The following is a 13,969-nucleotide window of genomic DNA, read 5'->3' as shown; positions in this document are numbered from 1 at the left end:
CTTGTAATAATTTCTTATGAAGAAAACGTCCAAGGTATCCTCATCCAGATCACCTAGGCAAGTTAAGTTATCAGGGATATACCTCAATTTTCCTTCATCACCTTTCTCAAAGTTTCCTCCATGATGAAACATTATATCCAATAACACATCCATCTGCACCAACAACTCAAAACCATTAAATCACACCAATCGTAACAGAGAACTTCAACATGATATTAAAAACCTATAAATTAATATCACAATCACCACCATGCATTAACCCAATGTTGAAAAAATCTCTGTTTCATTGCTTGAAAACAGAGGATATACACACCAAACCCTTTGCCCTAACAAAAATCCTTAAATACAATCCTTTAGGGTAATGCAGCCATAAAACTCTAGGACAACCCAACACACTAACAACGCAATGATACACCTTCATTATATATTGATTCAGGAAATAAATTCGAAAATTATTTCAACCAACACATACCTTCAACGACGCAGAAGACAGAGAAACCACTTGCCTCCAAAGAAACACCAAACTCTTCAAACGAAGTGTGACAGTGGAGGAGACGGGGAAGATGAAGCTAACTCGGTGCCATTGATGAGAGAATGCGAAGACGAAGACTGAGCGTGGAGGAGAGGAGACGAAGTGTGAGAATGTTCAAACAAATATGGTGAAGGCAAACCGTTTTCAAGGGCTCCAATGCATGAACGACGTCGTTTACTTTTTCATTGGGCGCCAAATTGATACTGCGTCGTTTCACTTGGCTCCAGCATGGCATGGGAGGTGCTAGATCATTACTCCGTTTGCTGACTGTGCGCCGGAAAGGGTCACAGGGCAACTATGGGTCCCGGAGCTGAATGTGAGGGATACTGTTAAGGAATTTTAAAAGTTAAGGACGATTATGGGTAACTCGCCCAATCTTGAGGACCACTTTGGGGTTTTAGTCACGTCAGCCCGCTGTTAGCGGGACGGGACGGACCAGCCCGCCAGAGAAATAGAAGCTGTGATCCTTGTCGAGATCAGAGAGCCAAGTCCCAGGACCATTGGAAGACCCGACAAGGAAGCTGAAAGGGACCTAGTCGACGAAGTTCGAAGCATAGCCCACTTATGAGAACTTGCCCTAAAACAAAGAGTAAGCCTAAAGTACAATTAGCACATAGCAAGACGCAAATTCAAACAAGGAGACCTGGTCCTACGATGCAATGACATCCTCTCCTCCCCCCACCCCAGAAGAAGAGAAGTTAACTCTCAACTTGGAGGGACCTTACCCAGTTAAATCCATGACTGGGAAAGGCGCTTGCAAGCTAGAATGACTCAACGGCAAAGAACCACCAAGATCATGAAACACCACAAACTTGCGATACTACTACTCATGAACGAGTACCTGAGTTGGTAACTTTAGTAAAATTTGTTAAAATTTAGCTTTTCTTTTAGTGATAATTTTTCTCATTTTAGACTATTCTAACTTTCTTAGGCACTCTTTCCTACCCAAAGCAGCCGGGAGATTTTGACGAAGCCCATATTCTTTTAATATTTCTAATAAAAATTTCCTCAGCTGCATCCAAACAAATCTAAAATTCAATAATGGTCGCATTTGAAAGACATCGATAGTAACATAGTAACATCTGAAATGACTCAATTATTTACAAATTTCATTATATTTTTGCACCCTTAACATCCGAATTTCATTATTTCTAACATTCAGTGTTCTTCATTTCCAACCCGGAAAACATAATACTCCATAATATCCAAAATTTATTATCTCTACATCTAAAACTCTTCAATTCCAACATCAAAAAACATAATCATAACACCCAAAATTCATTATTTTCAGCGTCCGAAACTCCTTAATTCTAAGACTCATACGATGGTGTTTCGTCCACTTCAAAATTTGTCTGCAATACAAAAGCCAAGAAAAATTGTCACAATTGTGTTACAGGATTAGTCATGAATAAAACATGAAGTTACTAAATCAGAATCAAATTATAAAAGAAACCTATTTGATATCATCATATTATTTTTAATATACATCTATAACTAAAACTGTAGATGGGGACTATAAATTTTTGTATCAAGGAAAAAAGAAGCAAGATTTAATTTAAATATTTTATTTAAATCAAGTTTGATAATTAGGTAATGCCAAAATCAGCTTGCAATGCTTTTTACAATTATTGTGCAAGTATCATGCAAACCTTTTGAAGAAACAAGAGGACAATGAAATTTGAGAACCCATACAAATTCAAAACATCCAGATTAATGAAATTTGAAAAAGAAAAAAACACACACAAAAAGAAACCAGAAAATCCAAACTTGTTAGTGCTGGAAAATGAAGCGACATCCAAATTAGTAGTACTTAGACGCCTCCATTTTAAACCCCTGAGCATCAGAACTAGTAGTACTTAGACCTGTAAGCAAACCAAATTCACTAAGCAAAAGCACTCACCCCAGAATATCATGTAGGTTTCCAACACCAAAATACTTGCTACCCCCAACTTTTCATTTCACCTCTCATAAGGAAGCTAAGGGGGAAAGGATAATGGATAATAAAAATGTTCTGCAACCGGATCATAGCAAATGTATTAAAGAATAGTGACATAAACTGATGAAATGCCCATGAATATTTTCCCACTAAAAAAGGATTGACTTGCTTCAAAATGGGACCGAGAAAAGTACTATAAACTGAATATACCACTAAACAAAGATTTAACACCAAATAAGGAAAGTCATTATATCTTAAATCAAAAGTCAACACCAGCAGCTAGAATCTTTTATAGTAAGTACACTTGAAACTGATGCTACTATATATATTTTCTATACCTGATATTTTCGAAAAATTTTAAAAATATCTCTAGCATTCGATTTGTTTTAATTTTATTTCTAATATTTTAAATAAGTTTCAATTCTACATTGGATTTAATTTTTTTATGGTCAAGGTTTGGTCATTTTTTCTCTTTACCAATTTTATTCTTAACCACATCACTCACTCTAAGCCTTTTAACCCTAATCCAAAATCCCTCACTCTGAACGCCAATCAAACACACTTAGCCCAACTTTGAAATACTTCATATAATTAAAAAGGACAAACTTTGATGGTCCTTGCCTCAAGGACAAGCTCAGCCACCTTCGTGTCTAGAGCACCGTCCCTCTTTGTGTTCCTTTGCTTTTCCGACAACGACATTTTCGACATCTAGAGAGCTTTCGCAAGGTCAATGACCAAGGGGGAAAAAACTCCCAGTGGTTCCATGAGAGTTGCACCATCCTCAGCAACAATAACTCCCTCTATCTCCTTCAATATGACGTGGTGGCAAAACTAAGAGAAATCATCAATCACATGATGGGGTTGCGGGTGATGATGGGAGTGAGGGGTTGGGGTGGTGGTTGTTATGATGATAGGGTGGTGCAGTGGGATTAGTCGATAATGAGGTACATTGGCAGGGTTGAAGTTGGCGTGGACAGGATGGTAAGGGTTCAGGGGTGATGAGTTTGGGAATGTAGGTTTGACGCGGGTTTGGGCCTTTGGGGGATTGAAATGAGGGGTTAAGGTTAGAGTTTTAGGGTTAGGATAAGAGGTTGGGAGTAGAGTGTTGTGGTTAAGGGAAAATTTGGCAAAACAAGAATTTTATCAAATGTTTATTGTCAAAAAAGTAACCCCAATGGTAGAATTGCAACTTATTTAAAACGTGAGACAAAATTGAACAAATTAAACATTACGAGTATTTTTGAAACTTTTCAAAAACTTAACACAAAATGTATACTTTATATTTTGCATGGCATTGCAAGACACTACATATATTTTATGGCATCATCTAGCATTGAAGCTTTGTCTCTCTATTGAAACCAAACATGTCAAAATGTCCCCATCCATAGACAAAATTTGGTGAAAGGAAAAAATGAAGTTAAGAAAAACGAATCTTTTCTCAGATGAAGCTAAGAGTGAAAAGATAATGAATGATACATATTAGTATACCTTATTCGAATCGGAATTAATTTTTCCATGGCCTTCATCTTCTCATCAATTCGCCTCCTCCTAACGCTCTGGCCATACAATGAAAACCATTAATGAAAACTTCTAAGTGAAAATTTTCTAAGAAAATTGAAGGACCAACCAACCAAAGACCAAACCTCTTTCAGACAAATTATGAAGCTGGGTTTCTCTTTGAAAAAAGTAGATGGAAATGCCGAAGCCACACCATTCTTCAACATAAAAAGCAAGCATATGTACAAACAAACAAAAGCATCCTTTCATAAACAAAACTGAATCTGTATCTGATTACTGCAATCACTAAGATAGTAGGCAACAGAAAAATGCTTAAGAAAAATATTGCAATTTTGAACTTAAAAGAAACCAACAAGAAGGCAGAATTGTTAAAAAGTTTAGGAAGTACATCAACATTCCACAACAATGAAATATGAACTAGGGTGGCAATGGCTATTAGGTGGCAAGCTACTCTCTGTCTCTGATATGAATGAATGGATGGTTATGGTGAATACAATAAGGGTGTTTCTTCAATAGGCCATAGCAGTATGAAGTATGAACTGAAATCTAGCACAAACATTAGTTTAAACCCTTTCCTGAAATAGCAGATTACGTTGAAGACCTGGACCAGCAATGATCACACATACAACAAACAAAAAAAGGATCAATTGGTTAAAAACAGGAACTAGGGAGTTTGATGACCACATATCTCTTTAAGGAGCAAAACTCTCGCCTTGTTGACAGTGTAAATGCAGAGGCATATGTGCTCCGCAAGATCATCAAGCTGGCGGAGAAAACTTTCATTGTTCTTGCATAGGAGCTTGAAAACCTCCTGGATAGGATAACTCGCCCTTCCCCTCTCCAACCCCATCCTAACAAGAAGCTTGTCTCCCTCAATTGTAGTGTGGAGTCGAGCCACGAGTCGATCAATGGTGTCGAGGTCATAGCTCAGCACGTAAGCACCTTTGGCAGCGGCATCTAGCTGTGCCAGCCTGGCAACTTCCCTCTTTTCAGCCGCACAACTCGGATTGGGGATGTAAGCACTGCAAAAGGGACCAGCAGCGGCGGCAAGGGCAAAAACGGCATGAATTGTGAGTGCAACCGCCGCAGCTGCCACTCCAACCGCAGTGGCGACGAAACAGAGAGCAGAACCGGCAGTAGCGCGCCGGAAGAGGCGAATCCGAGAGCGAGACTTGCCGAGGCCAAAATCAAGCTGGTTTCTAAGGTCTGTGAGGCAGTTACGGATGTCTTTACTGGAGACATTTGAATCAGGGAAAGGGTTTTCGTTGCCATCGAACTGAACGAAGAGATCGAAGGTGCGGTCACAATCATGGGAGTCGCGGAGGTCGAAGAGGGGTGCGTACATGGCTCGTGCGCGATCGACGCATCGATGAAGGCGGAGGCAGTGCTGCGAGGCGGTTTCGGTATGGTTGAAGTAAGTGCTAATGAGGCTGGTGAGGCTGCCGTTTCTGTTTCTGATTATTGTGTTGTTGTTGAGTGCTTCATTTACACAATCTCCGTCAGGGTTAAGAAGGTGCACTTCGCCCTCCGCTGGAGCACCCTGCATCATGGACCTAATCTCCGCATAGGATTTGGCCTGCACTGTAAGGTTGTATTCGCGAGAGACGCTCGCTGTGGAACTGGATGTGCTGGGTGTGTTGTCACCTGTCATTTATACAAACAGGTAGGTTATAAGGATGGAAGCACTAAGCATTAAGCTTGAGGCATTTCATTTTGTAACTTCTTTTTTTATTCTTACCATGGGAAGACGGTGGAAGACTTGGAACTGAAGCAGGTCCTGAGGATGAATTGGTGAATGACTTGAGGAATAGACAATCCCGCATTCTAATTTTGGTTAGGAGGAATTCTCAATTCTCAGTTTATATTGGACACTTGTTCTGCGTCACGTTGCGCAGTTCCGCCGAGAGTCCGCTTCACCCCAACAAATGAGAGAAGGAAAGTTGGCGAGAGATTGCCGTAACACCGCGTGCTTCTAACAGTTAGTTACATTGAGATGCCGTAAGTCAATCTTGCACTAGAACAACACTACTTCGGCTGCGCTTGGATTAGCGTTGGATCGCAAAAGAGTGCATTTTTTTTTTGTATATTTAATTTTTTTTTGGTTGAATTAATACTCAAAAGACCTATAAAATTTGACTTCCAATTCAATTTAGTCCTTAAACTTTTAATTGACTCAAAATATATCATAAAATTTTAATGCGTGTCTTAAATTAGCCTTTCTATCCATTTCCATTATCAAAAAAGCTGATTTGACACATTTCGTTAACACCTGACAAAAATGAAACGATGTCGCTTTTAGATTCGCGCCAAAATTAAACCAAAACATCTTGTATGATACTAAAAGGGTTAAAGTAAACCCCAACTCACTATTCCCTTGTTACAGCCTCAATTGACGCTTCTTCTTCTTCCTTCTCTCGTCGACGTTGGACTTGAGAAGAACTAATGGTGTCTCAGTAGGCCAATTTAAAAGTTTTCTACACTTGTCTCGTTTGTCTATAATGAAGAAGAAAATCCTACTAACTTACCGTTGTTCAAGAACAGGTTAGTAATAAAATCGTTATTCTCAACCTTCAATGTTCTGATTTCATAATTGTTGTTGGGTGAGGATTGTTGTTCATTATTTTGTGTTCTATTTGATCAGTAAATTGTTCAGATAAATGGGTTATTTACAATAGTTGATAGTGTTAAGGTTCTCCTAGTAGGGTTTAAATTTTTTAAATGAATTTTCACTATGATCAAGTGTTACTGATGCGTCTGGTACAAAAATGTTATTAATGATGATATTTTTTTTTATTTTTTAGTTGATTATTGGTTAATATATTTTTTCTGAAGTAGTTTATTAGAAGTTGAAATACATAGAGGATTTAACTTAATATTTCCTATTTTTAAATAGAGTTTGATGATGCACGATTTCAAAATGGATTGAACTTAGTGTAGTTGTTAACCATTCTATATTTTTCAATCTTATTTGCAAATAGATGATGGTATAACAATTGTGTATCATTATGAAGGTAGTTTTGTGACCAAGCCAAATGACAGTGTGGTTTATGAGACTAATCACACTGATAAATTGATTGGGCTAGATGAAGATGTATTGAATGTATTTTCACTGAGGGATTATTATAAGGTGCTAGACTATGATAACATGGTGGAGTGTTGTGGCTTGTTCCTAATAGATCTAAGAAGAGTGGATTGAGAGCAGTAAACAATGACAAGGAGTTGCTAGAGATGTGCTTCATTGTAAAGAATAATCAGAAAAGAGTGCACATATACTTTGAACATGGAGTTTTCCAACCTACGATAAATGAGGCACCTGACTGGATGGCAGTAGTGGCAATGACTCCCATGATTCCTATGAATCTGCAGAAGACAATTTATATAAGCTTAGACCACAAGACAGCTCTACTAAATCATATATCGAAAGTGGCCTATCTGGTGCAAGGTTGAGGAAAATGAAGTTTAAGCATGCTCCAAGTGCTACTTGGAAGAAGGGAAAGGAGAAAATAGTGGAGGAAGATGATAGTCTTATAGTAGAGAATTCGGATGAAGAAGTAGACTGGCTACAAGTGTTGGGCAACAAAGTAGATTATGGTTTAAAATGTTGACTGGATCAAGTTGTGTAGGACATATTTTGTGGAAAGCTTTTTCAAACTATGCTATTTTGAGTCTCTGTTATGTAGAGTATTGTGTTTTGTCTAGGATAAACTTAAATATGTGTGTATTTGATGATACTCTAGTCTTGAAGTGTGGTATATTACAACAGTTACTGCCACTACTGCTTATTATGATGACAATGATTAATTACTATGAATTACTAAATTAATGTGATTAAGTATAATTTACTTAGATGTGATTAAAAAATAATTGAATAACTATGCACCGTAAAAAATTGTTATTATTGAAGGATAAAATTAAAATTTAATTCTATGTATCGTTCTTTTCCCGAACGTTTTCGTCCTATTTAAGTTCCTAACGTTTTAAAATCATCTCAATTTTGTCCTGCCATCAACTCTGTTAACAGATCCCTTACGGTAGGACAACATTGAGTCAATTTTGAAACATTAGGGACTTAAATAGGATGATTTAAACGTTAGGGACAACTTTGGAACTTACCCCAAACGTTGGGGACAAAAATGATACTTTACTCTTTTTAGTAATATCCTAAATTATATACATAGTAATAAAAAAGATACAAACCCTTGTTTTCAAATGGTGAATCCTTTAGTTTCTATAGCTAAAGTAACTACCATAAACACTAACAAAAAATTCAGAAATAACTAAGAATTAAAACGTATTCGATAGTAGGACAAGCATTTAGACTCGAAAGACTCAGCTCTGATCACTTCTCAAATTGGTGGTGTTATTAGCCACTACTCTTGCTGCAATGGAGATACTTGGTCCAATCTTGCATTTTATAGTAGAAGAAGATTGCAAGCATAAAAAATGAAGAGAGAATTGTCAATCTCATTTATAGTTTTTGGAAATGAACTAAACGATGTGAAATTGATTCATTCAATTGAAATCAGGAAAATAGTACCAAAATGACTAAGAAAAACTTGTGTAACAAATAATAAAAATAATAATAAATTTGAGGCTAAATGTATAAATAAAGTAATCAATTGCCAAAGTGAGTGAAGGAATACGGATGTTGAAACATTGGAGATGATTATAGCGATTATGTTTAAAGAAGAGGTGAAGTGGATCGGTAAAGTTGTATGAAGATTTCTTTTGACAAGGAAGCACAATGATAAAAATTTGAAAACTCTTTTAGAAATATAAAGTTAGAAGAGAGAGAAAACGGCAATTAATGGAGAAAGTGTAACAATGACGTAATTATCGGAGTCATAGAGACGGCTCATTAATTTAGATATGCTTCATCTATGTGTGTAACACATGGATATGGATTAAGGTGCTTTACAGGGGTGTGGGGCAGCTTTTGGATGTACCATGGAGGAAGAAATCGGAGGGAGGAAGTTGTGTGCAAAAAAAATTGAGGCACCAAATCGGAGGGTCCGAAATGAGAGGGAGGGAAAATTTTGAATTTCACGGTGAACTAATCGGACCCTCCGATTAGTTCTTTTTTTTTTCTAATTAGAAAACGGACCGTCTGAGTTTTGCATAAAAAATTATTTTTTTGAATATAGTAACGCTAATCGATGGGTCCGAGTTGAGTATAATAAGTTTTTTCCGTTATATAAGCGTTGGTAGCTTGTATTGTAATGATACGAGTATTTCATCAGTTCATCTTCTTCTTCCCGAAGCACCTTCATCTACATTTCTTTCTTCTTTCAAACTTAGAAAAATATTAAAAGTGTGAAGTTTATTCATATGAGTGAGAAAAATGGATGATAGAGTCTTACTGAAAGTATATTATTTCGGGCAGATTTTGTTAGAAACAGTTGAAGGAGTGAGATTTGTTTGTGAAAATCCATTAGATATTGTTATTCCATTCACAATCTCATTCGAGGAACTAAAAGGTGTGATTTGTGAGAAGATAGAATCTGGGTTGTCTAGAAGAATATCATGTATTTTATACAGGTATCCCATACCTTTATTTGGTGGATTCGTGCAATTTCAGACGAAATATGTAACAGATGAAGCGAGCATGCAAGAGATGTTTTCAATGTACATTGAAAGTCGTGGTCAGATATCGTTCATTGAGGTGTATGTCGAATTCGAACCGTCTAAAGCCGATCGAAATATTGAACGGGAAGATTACAACAGCGACAGTGAGAAAGAGTTTGAAAGCAATCACGAAGTTGTTGGTCCTGATGGAGACGAAGACGAAGGTGACGGCAATGTGGCACCAAATGTAGCTAATGTGGCAAATGCACTCGCAAACGAACATCCGTTTGAGGAGCCGTCTTTCATGCGAGCTTTGGACTTGGAAGTCATGCATGCTCCGGAGTTTCCGGAGTATATGAATGCAGGTACGTAGTTGCCTATAGGTATACACGAAGGATTAGAATTTTATAATAATTTATATTGATCAATGTGAACAAATAGATATGTGATATGTGATAATATACGTAATTGGCATTTGTTGGTGTGTTTGCTTAGTTAATAATATTATTTGTAATTAGTTATTAATGAAGTTAAATGATAATTAGTGTTTATTCATCAGTAATTATTTATGTGCTCATAATTTTAATTAATGTTTATTAATTATTTTAAGATTGATGTAGGTAGAGATTGATTTACTTTTAATTGGACTTATTAAATATTTGTGTATTAACTATTTATGCTATGGTTGTCGTCGTGGCAGAAATTCCTTTTGTCGCAGATGGTGAATTTGCCGTGGGTATGGAATTCAGTTCTAGAAAAGCTGTTATTAGGGCGATGAAAGATTATACTATCCGAAGAGGTGTAGACTACCGGGTGTATGAGTCGGAGCCGCTGACATTTTATGCCAAGTGTACGCAGTATGGGTCAGGTTGTGATTAGCTTATTAGGGTTAGCTTGATGAGTAGGATGTACTGTTGGGTTATAAAGAGGTATAATGGTAGTCACACTTGCACCAGAGCAACCATTTCTCAGGATCATTCGAAGCTTGATTCGAACACAATTGCAGAAGCAATAAAGCCGTTGGTTGAGGCTGATCCCTCGATAAAGGTGAAATCAGTTATTGCGGAAGTGCAGTCCAAGTTCAATTACACCGTCAGCTATCGAAAAGCATGGTTGGCTAAGCAAAAGTTAGTGGAAAAAATATTTGGAGGTTGGAAAGCATCATACGAAGCTTTGCCTATATAGTTTGATGCCACGTGTCATAAGGAGCCATCAGCAGTTGTCCATTTTGAGACTATGCCTGCCTATCAAGGCAATGAGTTGGTTACGGATATCTGGGTGTTACATCGAGTCTTTTGGAGTTATTACCCCTGTATTAGAGCATTTAGACATTGTAAACCGGTTGTCCAAGTAGATGGGACTCACTTGTATGAAAAGTACAAGGGTTGTCTGTTGGTTACAGTTTCACAAGATGGAAACAACAATATCGTCCCAATTGCATTTGCTATTGTAGAGGGAGAGACTTCTGATGCGTGCACTTTTTTCTGAGTAACCTGCGACAGCATGTAGTGACTCAGGATGGCGTGGGACTGATCTCTGACCGATACGAATCCATCAATGCAGCTGTGGCCCGCAGTAACGGAGCTTGGTCGCCTCCTAAAACTTTTCACATATTTTGCATCAGGCATATAGAGTTGAATTTTTTGAGGAAGTTCAAGGCACCGTACCTACAAAAACTTGTCGTCAATATAGGTAACCTTGTTGTAATTTGAGGGTCATTATTAATAAATAGGTACTGTTAATTATTTTTTTTAATTTGTGCTTTCTTGTTGCATAGGATATTCAAGGACGGTCCGCGAGTACCAGTTGCGTTACCAACATTTACGAGAGCGTGGCGAGGCTTACACAGCCTGGCTAAACCGAATACTCCGAGAACAGTATGCATTGGCATTTGACGGTGGTTACCGATGGGGTCATATGACTACGAACCTCGTGGAATGCATCAACTCAGTATTGAAGGGTGCGCGCAATTTTCCTATCACTGCACTTGTGAAAGCAACTTTCTACAGACTCAACGAGTTGTTCACTCGAAAAAGAGTTGAGGCGGAGGCTCGAATTACTGCCGGCCATATTTTTTCTGAGATTGTGACCTCCAAGTTGCATGCAAATCAACTTGCATCAGGAAACATCTAGGTGAATTGCTTCGACAGGCAGAATGAGGTCTTTGAAGTGCGTGAGATGCCAAGTGGACTGGAGTATGCCGTCGACCTCCGTCGACAACGATGTGACTGCGGTGAGTTTCAGGTAGACCGAATTCCTTGTAGGCATGTGTTTGCATGTTGTGCAAATCAACGATTAGATTGACAGGTTTATGTTCATGAGGTGTATAAGATGGACCAAGTCCGACGGGTTTACAAGCCAGGTTTAGGCCACTGGGGAATCCTACTACATGGCCTGCTTACAACGGGCCTCGGTTTGTACAAAATCCGTACCTAAGACGAGTTACCAAAGGTCGTCCAAGAATGACAGCTTCTTGAACGAGATGGACACGCAAATGTTACGTCGTCCTAGGATATGTAGGCAATGTGGGACTGAGGGACACAGCCGTAGTAGATGTCGTCAGGCAAGTGGTGCAAATGCCGGCAATGATGCTCAGTGGATTTATCTATTTCATGTTAAATCCAAGTATGCTATGATATTTTCTACCCTGTATAACTTATCTTTGTCACAAAGTATGTTACTTGAAACATTGTAACTGATATCAAACTACTGTATGCCATGTTCGGTAATTTGCATTGTAACAATCCATAGAACATTTAAACAATATATGGAAAAGTGTTCGATGAAGTACACTGTAATAATACTAAATACACGAAATCTACTTTCTCCTTGCCCACTTTATGTCGTCCATAAGATCCTTGCATTTCTTGGAGATCCTTTTGAATATGGATGGAGTGTATCGATTAGCGCTACGACGTAGCGGATCAACCCTAAGATTGTAGCATTTCCCTGCTCCAGCTGGAGTACATACCTCACCTGTGTACAACTTAATTAGTTGAGTGAACAAGTTTCTAATATAATCAAACCAACACAAATGACTCAGCATGTATACAATATAAGCAAATCACCATAAATGCATATAATATAATCAATTGTCCCAGCAAGTCCAAAGTATAAGCAATTCAACCATATATGAATACAACATAATCAAACAAAGCAGCAAGTGTATAAAAAAAGCAAATCAACCACACATGAATTTAATATAATCATATGACCCAGCATGTATATAATATAAGCAAATCAACCGTAAATGAATATAATATAATGAATTGGCTAAAGATTAAAGCAATAATAAGACCTAAACCCTCACCATCACCGGAAGCATCATTATTTGATTCTTCATCTTCCTCCGCATCGTCATCCTCGTCATCCGGGGTATCAACTAGATACTCATCCGTCTCTAGATCAGCTGTATTAGCATTTTCTTCAATTAGACCCATTGAAACACGATGAGGGTTTTGACTATTAAGAATTCCTCTACCACCATCACTCCTACTTGAGTCACCAGATACCAACCCTCCGGTACTAACCGAGGAAGTGCGGTAGGGATGCATTGCGTCCAAGGAATACCTACCAGGCACGAAATCAGGCTGATGGCCGTACTGTGATTGGCCTACTTCTGCAGCCATGAATCCAAGTAACTGGCTAAAAGATGCTCTATCTCCTGAGTCAAGCTGTGGAGTACCTGATAAACCACTATTTTATGGTTTATATTGTGTTTAATTGTGTGATTTTGTCATGATCCTTGCCCACCTATTCATCAATTTAGCATGCATTTAGATTTCCTTCCTAAATTTAGTACATGTTTGAAAATTGCTTCCTAGAGACTTTAATTATTTACTTTTAATTCTCCTTTATTCCATTCGATGCCGTGATCTGTGTGTCAAGTGTTTCAGGCCTTATAGGGCATGAATGAGATGGAGATTGGAGAGGAAGCTAGCAAAAATGGAAGGAACACAAGAATTTGAGGAGATAACCAGTGAGAAGTGACGCGGTCGCATGGCTCACGCGACCGCGCGAAGGAGCGCAAATCGCAGCGACGCGATAGCGTGGACGACGCGAACGCGCGGAGAGGAAAAGCGCAAGTGACGCGTCCGCATGGATGACGCGATCGCGTGACATGTGCGATCTGCATAATCTGCAAAATTCGATGGGGGCGATTTTGGACCTTATTTCGGCCCAGTTTTTGGCCCGGAACAGCAGACTAGAGTCAGAGAATATGCAGAAACAATACACACATTCATTCAGTAGTTTTAGATCTAGTTTTTTCACTCTCTTAGGTTTTTCTCTCTAGTTTTTAGGATTTTAATTTTCAATTGATCTTAGCATTGGAACATTGAGAAGAGTTATTTCCTCATCAAGACTTCATCACTCTAGTTTGTTCTCTTAACTTGGTTTTATTCTTCTATGTTCTTTGT

At 38.2% G+C, this 13,969-nt stretch overlaps 1 protein-coding gene across 4 annotated transcripts; it reads right to left on the bottom strand.

The window, feature by feature from the left end:
- Positions 1-1,620: 1,620 nt before the first annotated feature.
- On the bottom strand, positions 1,621-6,046 carry LOC112750065 (UPF0496 protein At3g19330). 4 transcript variants are annotated; one of them, XR_003175354.3, is made up of 6 exons: positions 5,725-6,046; positions 4,675-5,630; positions 4,112-4,207; positions 3,957-4,024; positions 2,433-2,543; positions 1,621-1,884 (listed from the first exon to the last, which is right to left on the bottom strand). XR_003175354.3 is itself a non-coding variant. In XM_025798582.3 (5 exons), exons 1-5 carry the CDS (start codon positions 5,807-5,809, stop codon positions 1,782-1,784), a joined length of 1,308 nt encoding a protein of 435 aa, XP_025654367.1. In that variant the 5' UTR covers positions 5,810-6,046; the 3' UTR covers positions 1,621-1,781. The 4 variants fall into 4 exon arrangements, 2 of the variants coding, with proteins under 2 accessions (XP_025654367.1, XP_025654368.1); XR_003814222.2 differs by lacking the exon at positions 4,112-4,207 and having other exon boundaries at positions 4,699-5,630; XM_025798582.3 differs by lacking the exon at positions 2,433-2,543.
- Between the last annotated feature and the right edge of the window lie 7,923 nt (positions 6,047-13,969).

This window comes from Arachis hypogaea, chromosome 15, assembly GCF_003086295.3.
Source record: "Arachis hypogaea cultivar Tifrunner chromosome 15, arahy.Tifrunner.gnm2.J5K5, whole genome shotgun sequence".
NCBI classification, from domain to species: domain Eukaryota; kingdom Viridiplantae; phylum Streptophyta; class Magnoliopsida; order Fabales; family Fabaceae; genus Arachis; species Arachis hypogaea.
Note: the sequence above shows the minus strand (reverse complement) of the source record. Positions and strands in the feature narration are given on the sequence as shown.

Excerpts from the sequence above, each read along its gene's own strand:
- LOC112750065 (XM_025798582.3), bottom strand. The coding sequence starts at position 5,809 with ATGCGGGATTGTCTATTCCTCAAGTCATTCACCAATTCATCCTCAGGA. Across the intron at positions 4,208-4,674 it reads GAGTTTTGCTCCTTAAAGAG|ATATGCTTGCTTTTTATGTT; the intron begins ATATGTGGTCAT and ends GTTTGTTTGTAC. Across the intron at positions 4,025-4,111 it reads TCATAATTTGTCTGAAAGAG|AGCGTTAGGAGGAGGCGAAT; the intron begins GTTTGGTCTTTG and ends TTGTATGGCCAG.